This window comes from Schistocerca gregaria, chromosome 5, assembly GCF_023897955.1.
Source record: "Schistocerca gregaria isolate iqSchGreg1 chromosome 5, iqSchGreg1.2, whole genome shotgun sequence".
NCBI classification, from domain to species: domain Eukaryota; kingdom Metazoa; phylum Arthropoda; class Insecta; order Orthoptera; family Acrididae; genus Schistocerca; species Schistocerca gregaria.
The window spans coordinates 572,340,464-572,357,320 of record NC_064924.1 but is presented as its reverse complement, the minus strand read 5'-3'; the positions used below and the strand labels follow the sequence as shown (position 1 = coordinate 572,357,320).

Sequence of the window (16,857 nt, the reverse complement as noted above, 5' to 3'; positions counted from 1 at the left end):
GGTTTATACAGTAAGCACAAGAATATCACAAAGATGTTTTCAAATTCTAGTGGCAGATACTACAAGAGGTGCATTTTCCATCTGAGGAATACGATCTTTGCAAGAAGAGTCTGGAAACATTATCTCCCTCCCACATACATCTAGCAAAATGTCCACAGAGATTTAGTGAAATTACAGATGTCTACAGACAGTCATTATTCATATGCACTACTCACGAATGAAGCAGGGAAAGAGGGAAATGGTATTGGTACCAGAAGTGCTCTCTGCCACATGCAGTGAGGTGGCCTGCGGTGTACAGGTGCAAATAAAGACATAAACTTTACTACCCATGCCTGCTGTAAGCTTTCCCTTTGAAATCTGAGTTAAATTACCATGTGCCTGTTGCCTGATGATCGGATATTTATGGGAGATGCCTTACAACAGATCACGTCTGACATTGAAGTAAGTCATGTATCTATAGGTTTGTGAAGTGCCTGTAATTAATAGCCACTGACTCGGTAATTACAAATGAGCAGCATCTGCTATAAAACCCAACACTGTGTATATAAACTTGGTTTAAAAGTATCCAGCTATGGAAGTCCCTAACTATGCCTTCCAAACCCACACTTTTGCAACTAAATTTCATATGACTTATTTATACATTGTTATGAGAATATAACAATCTTTATACTGTAATTGAACTTATTGACGAAGCCCATTGTATAAGAAAATACTGAACGGCTAATAAAGATTCTTATTCTTAATTCACACTTTAAATTGCCATTTTGGAGAAGTCATTACTTAACTGAATTTCATTCTTTAGTCAGTACCAGTTACTACAGTCTCCTATAGGGCATTAATTCAGATAAATTCTCCTTGGTAACTTTCGCCCTACTCCCACTAGAAAAAAACTAATGCCTTTCACTTAACATTGATACATACAATTATTAATCAATAACCATTTGACTTCTTAATATACTCTTCCTCTCAACACTGTATATAATTATTATTTCCATCTTAATGATCTAACATTTCTAGGTCCAGAGCCTGACCTCCTCACACACCCACTTGTTACACAGAAACAATGAGAAGACTCTACAATACTCCCACCATTGAAAAAAGGCATGTAGCATACCAAAGGTAGCAGAATGTCAGAATCGCTGGCTATTGCATCCTAACCAAAGAATAGGAGCATAGCACACACAGCACTCTAACACTGCAGCAGAGTAGTCTTCCTCTGATGCTGGACTCATTTCCTCTTCCCTTACAGTGCCTTGTCTTCTTGGTCTTCACCCCCTCTTCGTTGTTAATTGTACCTGATCAACTTGACATAATGTCTCACCCCATTTAAGACACCCCAAGTCAGGGGAAACTTGCTGGATGGTGTGAGACGAAAAGACTGATTGGTGGGGATTTCAGCAGATGAGATCTGAAAACCTGAGGGCTTAAAGGAGGGAGACAGGGTAATATGTGAAACACAGATTAATGGCAAATCATTCTGCATGAGTTAACAAGAGCAGGAAGCTAAGTACATTGTATGTGATAGAGGTGGGAGAGAGGGCGGTGGGGGAAATAGACCAGCCAGGAAATAAAAGATATAGAAAAATAAAATGGAGTGAAAAAAGGAATAAATGCTGTGAAGAGATGCTGAGACCAAAGAAATGAACAAAAAAATCAGGCCAGGTAGGTGACAAGAACAAAGGACATGTTGCAATGTCAGTTTCTACCTGTGGAGTTCTGAGAAACAGGTATCAGGAGAAAGAATCTAGATGGAACGTACAGTGAAACAGGCACCAAGGTCATGATTGTCATGTTGCACAGAGTGCTCTGCAACAGGATATAGTGTGGTTCCAGTATACAACCTCTGCCCTATGCCAACACTTCCTAATTGGTAACTTGGTGGTAGTCATGCTAATGTAAAAGGCCCAATGTTGTTTACATAACAGATGGTATATGACATGTATCATTTCACTTGTGGCTCTCCCTTTTATAGTATATTTTTTCCAGTTAAAGGACTGGCAGCAGTTTCATAGGGTAAGTCTTACAGCAGGTACAGTCACAGAGATACGAGCCAGAGGGTAGGGAAATTGGTGCAGCAGGAGCATGGAGTTTGACAAGGATACTGAAGAGATTGGATGGCAACAATGAGGTGTTCTAGGTGAGATTGGCAAAGTGTTGTACAGAATGAATCTCATTTCAGGACATGATTTTAGGAAGTCACAGCCTTGTCGAAGTAGCCAATTAATATATTCAAGACCAGGATAATACTGAGTGACAAGAGGTATACTTCTAATTTTTTTTTTTTTTGGAGGGATTTGCAGTGCCAGTATTTTATTTGATGGTCTGGGAAATCTGCTTTTGAACTAGGCTGTTGGGGTAATTACATCCAGTGAAGGCTGCGGTGAGAACGGTGGTGTACTGCTGTAAAGAGGCTATATCTGAACAAATATGTTTGCCTTAAATGACAAGGTTGTATGGGAGGGAGTGTCTGACATGGAAAGGAAGCCAACTGTCAAAATTTAAGTATTGTTGCTTGTTAGTAGGTTTAATGTGAACAGAAGTGTGTAGCTGATCCTCGGTGAGGATGACATTGGACTTCATGCTCATGATGCACCTATTTCCCTAATCTATAGCTCCTACCCCTGTGGCTGTGTCTGCTGCAAGACTTGCTGTAAGCCCTGTAACTGGGAAAACATATACCATCAACAGGAGAGCCACATGTGAAATGATACGAATCATATACCAGCTGTTATGTAAACACTGTTTGGCCTTTTACATTAGCATGACTGCCACCAAGTTATCAGTTAGGATGAATGGGCAGAGGCAGAGAGTGTATATTGGAAACACACAATATCCTGTTGCATAGCATTCTCTGTAAAATGACAGTTATGATGCTGGTGCCTATTTCACCATACATGCCATCTAGATTCTTCCTCCTGATACCAGTTTTCAGGACTCCACATGTGGGAACTGTCTTTGGTTCTTGCCACCCATCTGGCCTTAACTGACATTAATTTATTTGGACTCAGCATTTCTTCACAGTAATTATTCCTTTCTTCACTCCCTTTTAGTTTTCTATGTCTTTCATTTTCTGATCTATTTTTTCCTGCCTCTCCTCCCCCTCCCTCCCACCTCTATCACCCACAATGCACTTAGATTTCTGCTCTTATTAACCCATGCACAATGCTTAGGCAGTAACCTGTGTCTTTCAAATTACATTACCTTCCTCTTTTAAGGTCTCAGGTTTTCAAATCTCAGCTGGTGCAGTCCCCAGCAATCGGCCTTTCCTTCTCACTGCGTCCAATAAGCCTCCCATGACCTGGGTTTCTGGGCAACTTTCCAGAACTCTTCACATTTCCTACACCTCACCAGTACTTTCCTCCATCCCTCATTGTTCCCCTTAAAGCCTTCTGCCAGAAGAATGAGCCACTGGCTCCAAAAGCTTGCAAACTGAAGTACCTTTATATGTGTATTCTCCTGACACTGCTTGGTGAGTAGATTTTTTTTTTAGACAAATTATTTTTGTAAAACTGATTACTTTTGTATATTTAAAAATGTGTTAGATGTCAGTGATGATTTTTGCTTCTGGTAACTTATACTGAGGAACATCCAGATAAATCAAAGAGGACCACAGACATTAATAGCATTTAAGTTTTAAGAAATTTTAACAATATATTTGAGAGCTTTGAATTATTGACATACATTTATGGGCACCTAATAATCTGCTAAAACTGACCTGTTCTACTGAAAAATAAAATCAGACAAGATAGTGAGTAGTTCAATATAGCTTAATTAAGCAGAAGTTTTCTGATTGGATGATGTGTACGTATTAAAATAACAATTTTGTAACTGGAAAGGAGGCTGAAAATTTTGGGCTCTGGTGCTGCAGAGGAATGCTAAAAAATAAGCAGATTTAAAACAGAAAGTAAAATGAATAGCTGTTTCTGAAGTAGACAGCTGGGAGTATAAGTTACGTGGGATTAAGAGTGGAAGATAGTAGCAACATGAAGTAAAACACCAATTCTGGTATAGGTGATGGTGGTGGTGATGGAGTAGTTACACTGACTGTAGCGTATGTTGAAAGAAGAAAAGGACACCAGGAAAGACAGAAATGTGCCAAGAGTTGAACAAACAAAGATTTACAAAATAATTATCATTTACATCTTCAAAATTGTTAATTAGAGTGTTGTCTCAAGTAGGAAAGTAATAACACAACAAATTACTCTACCTGCTCTTTTTGATGTGATACAGCATTCTCAAGACAGAGCCAACAGAGCATATTTACTGAAAGCGTCAACAGGAAGAGCCCTTCATGACTGGCTGACAGTAACAGGAAAGGGACGGCTAGTCCCAACATTATGCTCACAATACGTGGCACAACATTTTGCGAACTAAGCAGAGGCTGAAACATGGACACACCTGCAACAAGCAAATGTGAGGTGTCAAAGTTATCTACTTCAGCTAAAAATCCCAGGAACATACTAAAATTTTCATAATATGCAACTAGATTAAACAAGAAAATAAATACCATATGGCTACGAGGTTTCGAAACCTTAAAAATCTTCAGTTTGTTACCGTTTCCAGAAATCTCATAATTAATGCAATATGCATTTACATCCCTTATTTCTTAGTTTGACTGCCTGGTTCCATAAGGAAAACAATACAATTAAGGGAAAAGTTACATTTTGTGGAACACTACACATCTGAGCTTAAAATTATAGTCAATAACAGTATCATCTGTTGAGTCTACTGAGACAAGAAATAAGTAGCAGGGTTCTCTGTCTAGACCAGTCAGGTACAGGTCTAGTTACTGTGGTCAGTCACCACTGAACACACAACAGTAGCAGCTAGTAAAGAGATTGTGATTACACAAATGCAATTGCAATAGGGCATGTTTAACACAAAATTAAATCAAAATAAAAGACAATAACAATATTACACTACATTTATGGAACATGGTGTTTATTTATATTTACTTTGATGAAATATTTTGTGTAAAGCCCTGAGATGATGCGTAACACAGAATGCTCTAAGTGTTGGTTCCTAAAGTTGGGACTTCACACTGTTGGTTTTATTGTTTTTGTAATAGAAATATGGTGTTCACAATAAAAAATTGATTCAAACATAGACACGACCTTAGACACATTTATATGTGGCTCGGGAAACTTCCATTTGCACTCGAGCATACTACAATAACAAGTTCATGTTGCTGTAATACCTGTCCTTTAGGTGAGTGCAATTTTGTATATCAATTACTTCCAATGGCAGTTCTCAAGGTACAATATCTGGTACATTACAAATATAAAGTGCTAAATAGCTACAATCAATTTTCTGTGCAACCCAGGTCCTAAAACTTTGCCTCAAAACTCTGACAAAGTTGCACAATGTCAGCAAACTATGTTTACTTGTATGAAACTCATCTAATAATAAAATTATAATGCCTAAGAAACCATGTAGAAGCTCTACATTTAACCCAAGTTTACCTCTTGCTGTAATTTGCCTTCAGAGTGATAATAAACTGTTTTCTTGTATCACCATGTAGCTTATCAAGTTGTAATGTTGGATATTGTATTTTATCATCATATTAAGAACCTTCTTGGACACAAAATGGAATACAATAAAAGGATGAAAAACATTATCTACAGCTTGTACAGAAACCATATTGCAGTTATAAGAGTCGAAGGACATAAAAGGGATGGAGTAATTGAAATATGGTACATTTAATATAAAAAGTCATTGTACTGGTACCTAAAACTGACATGTTCCTGATGAAGATTTGTTTTCATTTTTTTATTTCAAAAACACTTTACTGTGTCAATTTCTTTCACTGACATATATTCTGCATACTATGAAGAGGATGTTAAATGATTTACCCTGAAAAAGTGTAAAATGGAAATTACTAACAGTGTGCTATCAATAACTGTTGATTCAGATGAATAACTTATGAAAATCACCTGACTTCAGGAGATGTCATACCCCTGCACACAATTGCAGAGAAACTCATGGCACTCTAAGTTTATCATGTGGGCCTCACTGATGGCCACAGCAATTCCTTAAACATGCGCCAACACCCATGACTTACTTCCCTGCACAGGAATACCTACTAGCTGCCAGTCTTCTTGGGTCACTGACAGAAGATCATACAATGACACTAGGGTGGGTCCTCATGCCTAAGGAAGTGACCATGAAACAATCAAGTGTGGCAGTTATGGAGCCACCAATGTCAAGTAGATTATCTTTTGGAATGTACGTGTGAACCATTTTATTGCTTTTAGCTTGTTTGTAATAGCCATCACTGCAACAAGTCATCAAAATCTGAAGAGACATTGTTGATCACAGGTTGGGTACTGATATCACCATCTCCAAGGCTTTCATATTCATTGGCATTCTTGCCAACTGATGAGCAAGCTCATTCTCCAAAATACCAACATGATCGGGGGTCCAAGGGAATACAATCAAGTTTCCGGCACTTTGGAGGTCAATAATAAGATTGTGTAAAGTTCAAAACAAAGGTTTCCTAAGATGGCAATGGTTACTGCCTTGTCACTGTATATAAGGAAATTCTTGTGATTTTTGGTGAGAGTACAATAAAGAGCTTGGATAGTGATCAGCAATTGTACTTTGAAAATGCTGCACCCTTATTGTAGAGAATGTCGCTCGCGATCCTCAAAAGTATGAAGGTAAAGCTGATGTGGTCAATGATTGAGCCATCAGCATAGATAACTTTCGAAACAGGAAATTAGCCAAGAACTGAGAGGGACAAATGCTGAACCACAGAGGGGTCTAGTGTTTCCTTTGGTCTGAAGGATAGGTCAAGAGAAATCATTGGGTGAGGAGCACAGCGTGCGCGGATATGCAAAAATGTGCCAACTGTAGGGTTCCAGGAGGGAATGTGGGGATCAGAGTGAAGAGACGCTAGATGAACTGCTATTGGGACACCAGATCTGTTCATGATTGTGGGACATGAAACCCAAGCTGGTGAGAAAAGGATAGAGTAGTTCAAGTGTTCAGGGTAATTGCAAACACATATTGCATAATTCAGTAGTAACTGACTGTCTGATCCGTAGCAGAGGAATCCTATCCTCTGCCAGGAGGCTTGTCCACAGGACTTGTTCAAAAGGTGCCAGCTGAAAGTCAGATTGATCCCTTAATGGTGCACTGGATGCCTGGCTTTTTAAAGGTTTGAATATGCACCCGTGAGGTGAGACTGGGGCAGTGGAGGCAATCAAGTTTAAAAAATGGCTCTGAGCACTATGGGACTTAACTTCTGAGGTCATCAGTCCCATAGAACTTAGAACTACTTAAACCTAACTAACCTAAGGACATCACACACATCCATGCCCGAGGCAGGATTCAAACCTGCGACCGTAGTGGTCACGCGGTTCCAGACTGTAGCGCCTAGAACTGCTCGGCCACACCGGCCAGCAATCAAGTTTAAACTGGCAATTCTTTTTAAGCAGATGAATATGTGACAGCACTGTCAGCCAGACATCAAATAAAACATCTCAAAAAGTAGTACAACTTCACCACAATGAACCGTTCATTATAAAGGTAATGTTCTGGATGTGGACGAACAGTTCCGTATTGGCAGAAATGCATACAAAAAATTTTGGGAGACGGAAAGTAGCAAAATGCAGGAAGGTCTGTGGAGGATCAATCATTGGCACAGGGATATGCAGTTGACCCTAAATGTAAATAATTGTAACATACTGAGCATACATAGGTGAAGATACCCATTACCGCTTCTTGACTTTTCTCAGCAGACAGAATATTCTGCCCTTCAGGAGTGCACCTGGGACAGTAGGTTTTCTTCTTCCGTTATTTGGGTTGATAATTAAACAGCCATCTTTAAGGTTAGATGGCGACAGAATTAAAGCCACTTGGTACAGTACTGTGGAGTACTGTGTCAAGTGGTCTTAATTCTGTCACCAACCAACCTCGAAGATGGGTGTACAGTAATCATTCGAAATACTGGAAGAAGAAATACTATTGTCCTGGATCCATGTCTAAAATATGATGGAATAAACATCCATTAGTGTCCAATTACGCCACTGGTGAAAAATCACTGACAATGCAAGCAATCATAAAAGTACTTAAGACTAATCATCTGGAGTGGCCTAAAATGGAAAGACCATAGGAAAGTAATTGTTGGAAGAGCAGATGTCAGAATGAGATCTGTTGGAACAACCTTAGGGAAATGCAACTCATGGATAATGAAGAGGCTTATAAAACACCTGTAAGACTGATTCTTGAGTATTACTCATTAATTTGGGACCCAAACCAGGCTTAACTAATAGTGGGAGGGAGGGAGGGAGGGAGGGAGGGAGGGAGGAAGGGAGGGAGAGAGAGAGAAGATGAAGATCCAACAAAGAGTGGTACATTTTGTCATGGAATCAGTTATTAAGTGAGGAAGAATTATAGAGATAATCAACAAACTCCTGTGGCAGGTGCACAAAGAGACATATAGGGTATTGTGAAGAGGTTTAGTGTTGAAATTTTGAGAGTGTTTTCCAAAAAGAGTTGGTCAACATATTACATCCTCTAACATATATCTCACAAAATAACCACAATAAGAACATAACAGAAATTAGAACTCATACAGCGTTTTATTTTTCGCGGGTACCTTTTGGCAATGGAACAGAGGAGGGAAATTACAGTGGTACCAGAGACAACATATACCACATACAATAATGGTGGCTTTCAGAGTCCAGAGATCGAAATAGATTGTCTTTCTGGAGGGTGCATCATAGTAGGCACTCGGTCAGTTGTCTGTACGAATGGGTAATGACTATCAGGAATTTCTGTCACAAAGGCTCTTGTCTACCCTCAATCAGATTGAGAGAAGATACCTGGAGCTACCAATCAAGAGATCAATGGCTGCATGTTTTCCATGAACCACACTAATATATGTGGGGGTGCTACCGTTCAATACAGATCTGTGATCACTTGCTTCATTCAACTGACTCTGTGAGGTGTTGTAACACCACCCCACACAGTGTTGTGGGCATTGAAATCACCCATGAGGAGGGTGTGGCAGAAAAAATCACAGTCTTCACTAAAATATAATAACATAATCAGAGATATACTATACACTGTATTTGGGTAGTGAACGCGCCCTTTGGTAGCTGGGGGATGTGACATCAGTAAGGGGTACAGGAAGGGCCCCCAAAAGCTAGAAACAGACACACTGTGTTTGGTGGCCATGAGAGCAACATCTCTTGTATATGATCATAACCTATGAATTCAATAAACGTGTTCAGTGAATGTGGAACTTTTATTTCAACCAGCCACAACTATTACTCAAGTATTTAACAGTTCTTATTTTTTAAAACTGTAAGTGAACATAATAATATGAGGGCCTGTCCAGGATCTACCTGACAAAATCAGAGATAAATCCAAAGTCACAATTGTGTAACAAATGAAATCCAAAGGGTATGCAGATGGTGAGAAATTCAAGAGAGACACTTTGAAAGCCAAATGACTTAGGAAGTGACGTCGGGAGCCAGGTTGGGTTTGGCAAAGGTAATTCACCATCACAGCCATGGGGTGCCACCTAGCAGCAGTAGCAATCCATGCCACACAGCGGGAATGACAGCAAGTGGCGCGCCAGGGACTGTAAATCAGAGATGGAGCACTGAAATATCTCTGAAACGAAAATGGATCCTGTAAATTTAAAAATGCAAGCCCTGGTAAAAATGAATGACCAATTAATTAGTTGAAATTAAACAGAATACAGAAGATTAAACAAGTGACATTAAGAAAAGCATCCATTCAATGGAAAATACAACTTTTCAAAAATGTTTTTATTTGGTGATCCTACAGCCATCAAAATATTTCTTTTGGAATATATTCACTGAATTGAAAATTCTTTTAGCATCATCTGTATTGGGTATAGCTGTACTGTCGATTAGTGATGTGTGAAAATTAGTGCCGAACTGAGACTCAAACCAAGACTTCCCGCTTATTGCAAGGTGATTAGTGGTGTAAGAATGTATTACAAGCCTTAGTCAGGGCATTCACAATAATGATAACAAAGTCTCAATTCCTCATAGTTTCATTCATCCTTGTGTGGGAATACATGTAAAGTTGCAAGCACAAAGGTATGAACACATTAGACTATGACACAAGGATGTAGACAGCATGACATATGGAAGTTTGGCTCAGGGAGCATGCTCAGTCTAAAGCTGCTCAGTCTAAAACTGGTAAGGTGACCACTCAATATAAGTGGGAAATCTAGGTATGAGTCTTTGAAGCAGGAATTTTCATAAGTCACTGCCATATAGTACAGCTATACTCAATACAGCTGACACTAAAAACATTTTGGAAAATATTTTATGTCAAGGAGAAACTTATACTGAAAACAAGCTGAAGTTAGACATAAAAAGTAACTTGAGTGAATGTGTAAGACTGAATGGTGAGGTGAGGGGTAAGATCAACAGGATTGATAACAAGTCAGGATCTGAATGTTTCAAGTTAGAGCAAAGTAATGGTGAATATTTACACCAGCCAAATAATTTGAATTTATGTGAGAGATAATGTATATGTTGATGCAGATCAAAATTCTGTAACTATTTCTTTAAAATGTCACCCTGATTTTTGTGTTGATGCTGCTGATGATTTTATTCATGTTAATGATGAAGTGGATGTTAATGAAGTTGTTAATGGTGAAGTTGGTAGCAATTCAGGTAAAGATATAGCTGATTATAATTTAAAAAATGTTGATGGGACTGAAGTCATTTAGTAGTGAGATCAGATGCAACAGCTGGAAAAATGAAAATGATATTGTGAAACCAAGGGTATTTATATCAAACAGCAGCATAGTAACAGAAAATGGTAGCATATATATAGCACGCAAGACTGGTGATGCTGAAAAATTTTAGGATATGGGAGACTTCAATGTTGTTCTGCTACAGGAAGGGTGTGATGCTGTAAAGGATAACAGCTTGTTTTATAAATTCAGAAATACTTATATTTTGAGTGAGTGGGAAGAGTTTTCTGTGCCATCAGACATGTAATTTATTGGGAAATCAATAAACTCAAGTTTGCAAGGGAGCTGTTATGTAATGTAAGGCAAATATTTTTTGGAAAATTACTTATATAATAATTTTTTTAAGGGTAATTTGGAAACACAGTTATTTCAGGTGCAAAGTAATGTAAGCATATTTTCCTAACTTTCAGAAAAGACAATGATGAATTTAATCAGGCCTGTTTAGTGATTGCAGATATTAGTGTTAATTTTATACTATACATGGAACAGATGGCAAAAGCAGGTCCCATGATTAACTGCAGCAAGCATCTGTTTGAATTTACAGTAGGAGATAACAGTTTTACAGTTCCATTTAACAAGATTTTATTCACTGAAGATGATGTAACTTGACTCCAACTTGCCACGAGTCTACTGATAACTACGGGTAATGGGACCACCCTGAGTTATGTAAGAAAAGGGTAGTATGTGCAGTTAATGAGAAGATTAAAACAATTGAGGGGATAAATGAAGAACAGAGGAGACAACTCTGAGTTGTTGAGTGTTAACTGAAGTTCCAGAATTTTGAAGATATATAAAAGGTAAATATGGATGGATTGTGTATAAATTATGATTCTCAGTATTGTGTTTTTCATGTGTGTGCATTAGCCTGACTTAAATTTTATTAAGTGATACTGTTTTGCAACATTTGGGAATTTTGGGGGTAGCATTTATTTTTTTTCACAATTTTATTGTTGATTATTGGAAAATGAGAATAAAAGAAGGGTTCCATGAAATGGCTGATGGGGTTATGGGGTGGGTGGTACTATTTGTAGTGATCGTGTAGATATAAAATTTGTTTCCTACCATGTAGAATAGGCATTATTATTAGTTATATGGAGAGGGGGGGGGTTATCACTTGAGTAATTCTGGCTATAGTAATGAGTAGAAGGCCCTTTTTAGCAAGTGCTGATTTTACTTAAAATATATTTATTTACATTGGTCAGGTAAAATAAGGAGATGTCAACCTCTCACCAATAGCAGTTCAATGCATGGAACACAGAAACACTTAATGAAAAACATCTATTGAGCAATGGCTCTTTTTCTAGCAAAAGTACACATTCACACACTCAGCCACACAGGCACCAAAACACATTCTGCTGTGGCCACAGTAGAATTAATTATTGATACTCCTGAGGTGACAGGAATGTGTGGATGGGTGTTTGTGTGTGTTTGTGTGTGTAGTTTTGGTAGTAAAAGAGCTAGTGCTTGAAAGCTGGTGGGAATGCTGTTTTCTGTTATATGTTGCTGTGCTCCATGCAACAATCCACTATAGGTGATTTGTTGTCTATCCCTTATTTTATGAATTCCTGAACTTAGGTACTCAGTTGAGCATTCAGTTTAACGATGTAGTTATACTGTAATGTTTTTGCAGTTTTTAATATTTCTTTACAATTGTTTATCTGAACTAGGCACTCTCTTTTCAATTTCATGTTAGACTGAATGTGACAGATGAACAGGACGAATGAGTGAGTAGTGGACTGGATGCTAATTTGGACCCATTTTTATATCCAGAAAATACAAGCTGTGCTGAGCCAGAGCACTAGAGGTATCAGAGGAGCTTCAGTCCCACTACTGTGTAGCAAGACAAAAAACAGTTATGACAGTAAGACCAAGAACTGAAGAATGTGTTAAGTGAGTGTGGTGAAAGTGATTCCATGAACATTTACACTGAATTGTGGATTTCTGTTGTGACTGAAATATGTGTTCCTCTTAGGAACTTTTTGCTTCAACCAGAATGTTCCTTGAAAAATTTATTTGTTTGAGACGGAATCGGTTTTTTTGGCACACAACTGAAAATGCAAGGAACAATGTGGTATCATTTTCCATAGAACTTGTAATGATACGGCGTATGTAGGTGAGCGATTTGATCGCCTGGAAGTAGTAAGGAGGGAAGTAAAATTGTTGTATGGCTGAATGTTAGTGGACCCACGGCTCAGAGTGTAGAGTGGTAGGTCCAGATAGGCAACTGGCATGGGTGAGCCCAGGCACAAGGACAAGCAGCTCACCAGAAATGGGTACATCCCAAAGCTGGGAATTTGAATGTAGCATGGACTTTGTGAAGAAGATGCTCCAAAAATGGCAATGTGGCAGACAAGCTGAAAGAAAGCTTCTTAAGCTCTTTAAGAATCTATAATAATTCACAGTCAAGTATTAAAGAAAATCCAAATACTGCTGTGATCTCGGAAAAATGAGGTGCATCAAATGGGAAAACAATATTAGAGTATCTTTAAAACTAAAGAAGTTAATATTCACAGGGAATAAAGATTTTCACAAAGAACCTCCGAATTAATAAATTTTAAATACTTCATGCAATTTCAGCACATGATATCGCACATGATAACATTGCACTATAGCTATCATATCCGAAAGCTATGTAATTGTAACTATTTTATTTCTTTATTTATTATGTTTTTTTATATCTTCCCATTATGCAAATGTTTGCCAAAACATCATATACTCTACAATTACACAGTGAACAAACACAGCATGAATACATCATACCTTTTGTCATAGTTGCATACTTATTTAATGAACAGTTTACTATTTTTCGAGTAACTTTATTTAAGTACTAATTACTACTGACAATACAAAATCATGGTAATTTAAGAAGTAGTCACTCACACCGTATACGTAAAAGAATGCCATAAGACACTTCTGACAAGTAGGCCTAAATAGCTGTTTACACAATATTTAATAACAATTTGCTGTCATTCATCATGAGAGCACTTGTGCAAGAATACTGGCTTATTTATTTATGGACAAACCTTTCTTTATATTTATTGTGTGACCAAATGTTTATAGCATTTCTTTATTCAAATACTGTTGTGATATAATAGTTTAGTCTAGGAAATGGCCAAGTTGAGGTAAATGATGTCTGTAGAACTTAAGAATGGTGTATTTTTGGTGGGGACAGCCTTTAGCCAATGGAAAAGCAGACAGTAGTGGAACAGTATGGGAGTCATGTGGAGACGAATACTTTTTCAAGTGAAGGGCTCAAGGGAACAGTTCTGGGCACTGTGATGTGATTTCTGGAAGGAGGCAGACCCGCCTGTGGTACTGAGTGGTATTTGATCATGTGGGTGACTGATTCTGGGTGGTGAATGGCTGCTACTCTACTTTAACTTCTGAAGGGACTTTATATTTCGAGAGGTTTGATGTGTTCCGGAGTAGGACTCTGAACTTTTTCCACTCATATTATGGTACTGAGATTGAGTATGTGTTACCATTCTTTGTATCATGTATGATAACTTGTAAATCATCATGTTGAACTCGGAACAGTTTTGAGCAGGTCTATATCTGTGTATTGTGATTATCAAATGGACTTAATTTTGCACATATCTTTGATTACAATTTAGTTTGGAGATTTTGTTACCATTTTCATAATTCTCTCAATGTAACTTCTGTCTACTTTAACTGAATGTCATAAGACTACTACTCACTTATTTGGGATGTCCTTTCTTGAATAAACATTATTCAACACAATTCTCTGACGTGGTTATTAAATTATTAATTTAACTTTTATTCTGTAATTCTGTGTAATTTGGTAACTGTAATTCTAGCCAATGCATATACTATTTATCTGCAGGATCACAGCTATAGGTTATTTCCAGTAATTTAGCTGCAGGGCATGAAAGCAACATGCACGGTTCGACCCTATGACTACACAGAGCTATTCTTTTTAAACACAGCTGTGAATAGTCACATACCAAAAGTATGTGTAACCACAAGAAGTAAAGATCAAACTGGTTTGTTCAAATGGGATGATGTTTGGAAGAGCAACTACACTTAGCAGTAACCATTTGGTACCATTGCAATATCTCTCCTTTTTTTCCCTCTTAAAATTGAATTTGGAAGCCTTTTTCATCACCAAGTGTCTTTAAATGTTAGCTTTTTTGGACAGCATTCATTAAAGTCATAAACTAAAACTATTAATATGAAACTAATACTAGCCTTTCATGAACACTTTGTAGACAGATATGAAATGAAATTTTACTTTCTTACTTTAACCGTTATATGAATACTGTTGCACATCAGCAACATGGATTGACAAATTATTTTGTGCTCCTCTGGTGGGGCTTTAGTGAGTGCTAACCCCAGTTTCACTGATGCAATGAAGTTCTTAGAGAGTGCCTATGGGACTAGGTATGCAGTAGTTGACTGGACTGCACATTTCTGGTAATCTCATTGGCAGAATGCAGAGAAAATGGTCGAGTGTGGATTTTCTTTAGTTTCATGTTGTGTTAGCCTTATTAAAAACAAATTTACGAAGGAGAACAACAGACGAAAACCAAAGTAGATATGTAGAACCATATTCAACAACAAACACTGTGGAAAATCATTCAACTTCAGGTTTTACATGTCAATTTTTGTATGTTGCATATGTGCAACATTGCGTGGATACTAACACACAGCATTAGTGAGGTGATTTAATCTTATCACATTTTTGGTGAAATATTCTCATACAGTGGACAGTTTTTTGTGTTGGCTGTTACTTCATGGGGTGGTACAGTGACTATGGTAGTTATGGATTGATTATTTAACCACAGTAGTGTTTTGAAGAAAGTTGCTGCTGCAGAAGATGTAAGACAGTTACTAGCTTTACCTTCCGGAAGTGATGATGAGAAAAGTGACTTTCACGGCTGCAGTGATGATGATCCTACAGCAAATCTGAATGAATTACTTGCTTCTAACAGTTCTAAAACTGATCTCTTAGAACAAGATGAAACAGAAACAGCTGAGTTATCACATTTGTCTGCAAGTACCTCACAAAGAACTGAGAGTGGAAATGTTTCTCATTGCTTTAAGCCACTAATCAACTATGATTATAGCAAAGCCATTGGCTGTGCCCACAAGCTATCACCCAAGAATCAAGAATAGTGAACCTAAAAGCATCAAAGCAACGTTCCGGGCTATGGTGGAGCAATGTCTTTGTAACATAAGATGATCTGGACAAAAGGGGGGTAGACCAACTGCCACACCAATTTCCATCTGTGGCTGAAAAATTACTTTTAGTGCAGTTACTCTTACTACAATATTGATCAGAATTCAGACGTGTTAATTAAACATTCACAAAAAGTCAGAATGATGACAAAGTAAGTATGTAAGTTGATTTTAATAAAAATATTAGGAACAAAAATAAAAGAACTTATGTTTCCTCATTTAATATAGAGTGGCTTAGTGATGGGCAAGTGATGTTTGCATGTGATATTGCATACATGCAACATCTAGGAAATGTGCTTTCTTAAAAAAACTAAGCAACACATGAGTTTTCTCTCTGTTTTACCCTTTCTTTAACACACTTAAGGAATTCAGAAATGTTATTTCTTTTTCCAAAAAATAAAAAAAAATCATTCAAATAGTTTTTAGTTAAGTGTTTTCAGCATATGATTCTTATTATTATATTGTTATTATTGGTATTATAAATATCAACTGGTTCTCTCAGAACACTACTGATAATTTTACTTTATCTGTTGTTTCTACATTACTTATAATATGGTCCGCAGCCATCTGTTTAAAGATTTTGCTATTCATTTTATTCACATCAAAATTTCGAGCCTCCGCTAAAGTATAAGAAAATAGTTCCATACACAGTATCACTTTTTTGCGTGATCCAACAGTTCAGTATGTCTATGTAAAATTATTGACCATGGTAAACCCAGGATGAAATAATGAAAGTTTTATGAAAAGCATAGACTGCTACTCACTCTCCTCTATATGGTGTGCAGCAATCTATCCTTTTCATAATATTGTCATTATTCCATCCTGGATTTTCTACTGCTTGATTTTGTCTACTAACTTTTCTTCCATCCTGAAACCCAGTGCTGTTTTTCTTTGTTATTATTTTCTAACAC

At 37.5% G+C, this 16,857-nt stretch overlaps 1 protein-coding gene across 1 annotated transcript in view; it reads right to left on the bottom strand.

Annotated features, from left to right (window-relative positions):
- Window positions 1–16,857, bottom strand: part of LOC126272171 (GPI ethanolamine phosphate transferase 1) — a 292,386-nt gene that overhangs the window by 28,082 nt on the left and 247,447 nt on the right. The window contains exon 12 of the mRNA XM_049974812.1: window positions 4,208–4,398. Within this exon, the coding sequence (XP_049830769.1) occupies window positions 4,208–4,398 (191 nt within the window). The remainder of the gene's footprint in view (window positions 1–4,207; window positions 4,399–16,857) is intronic.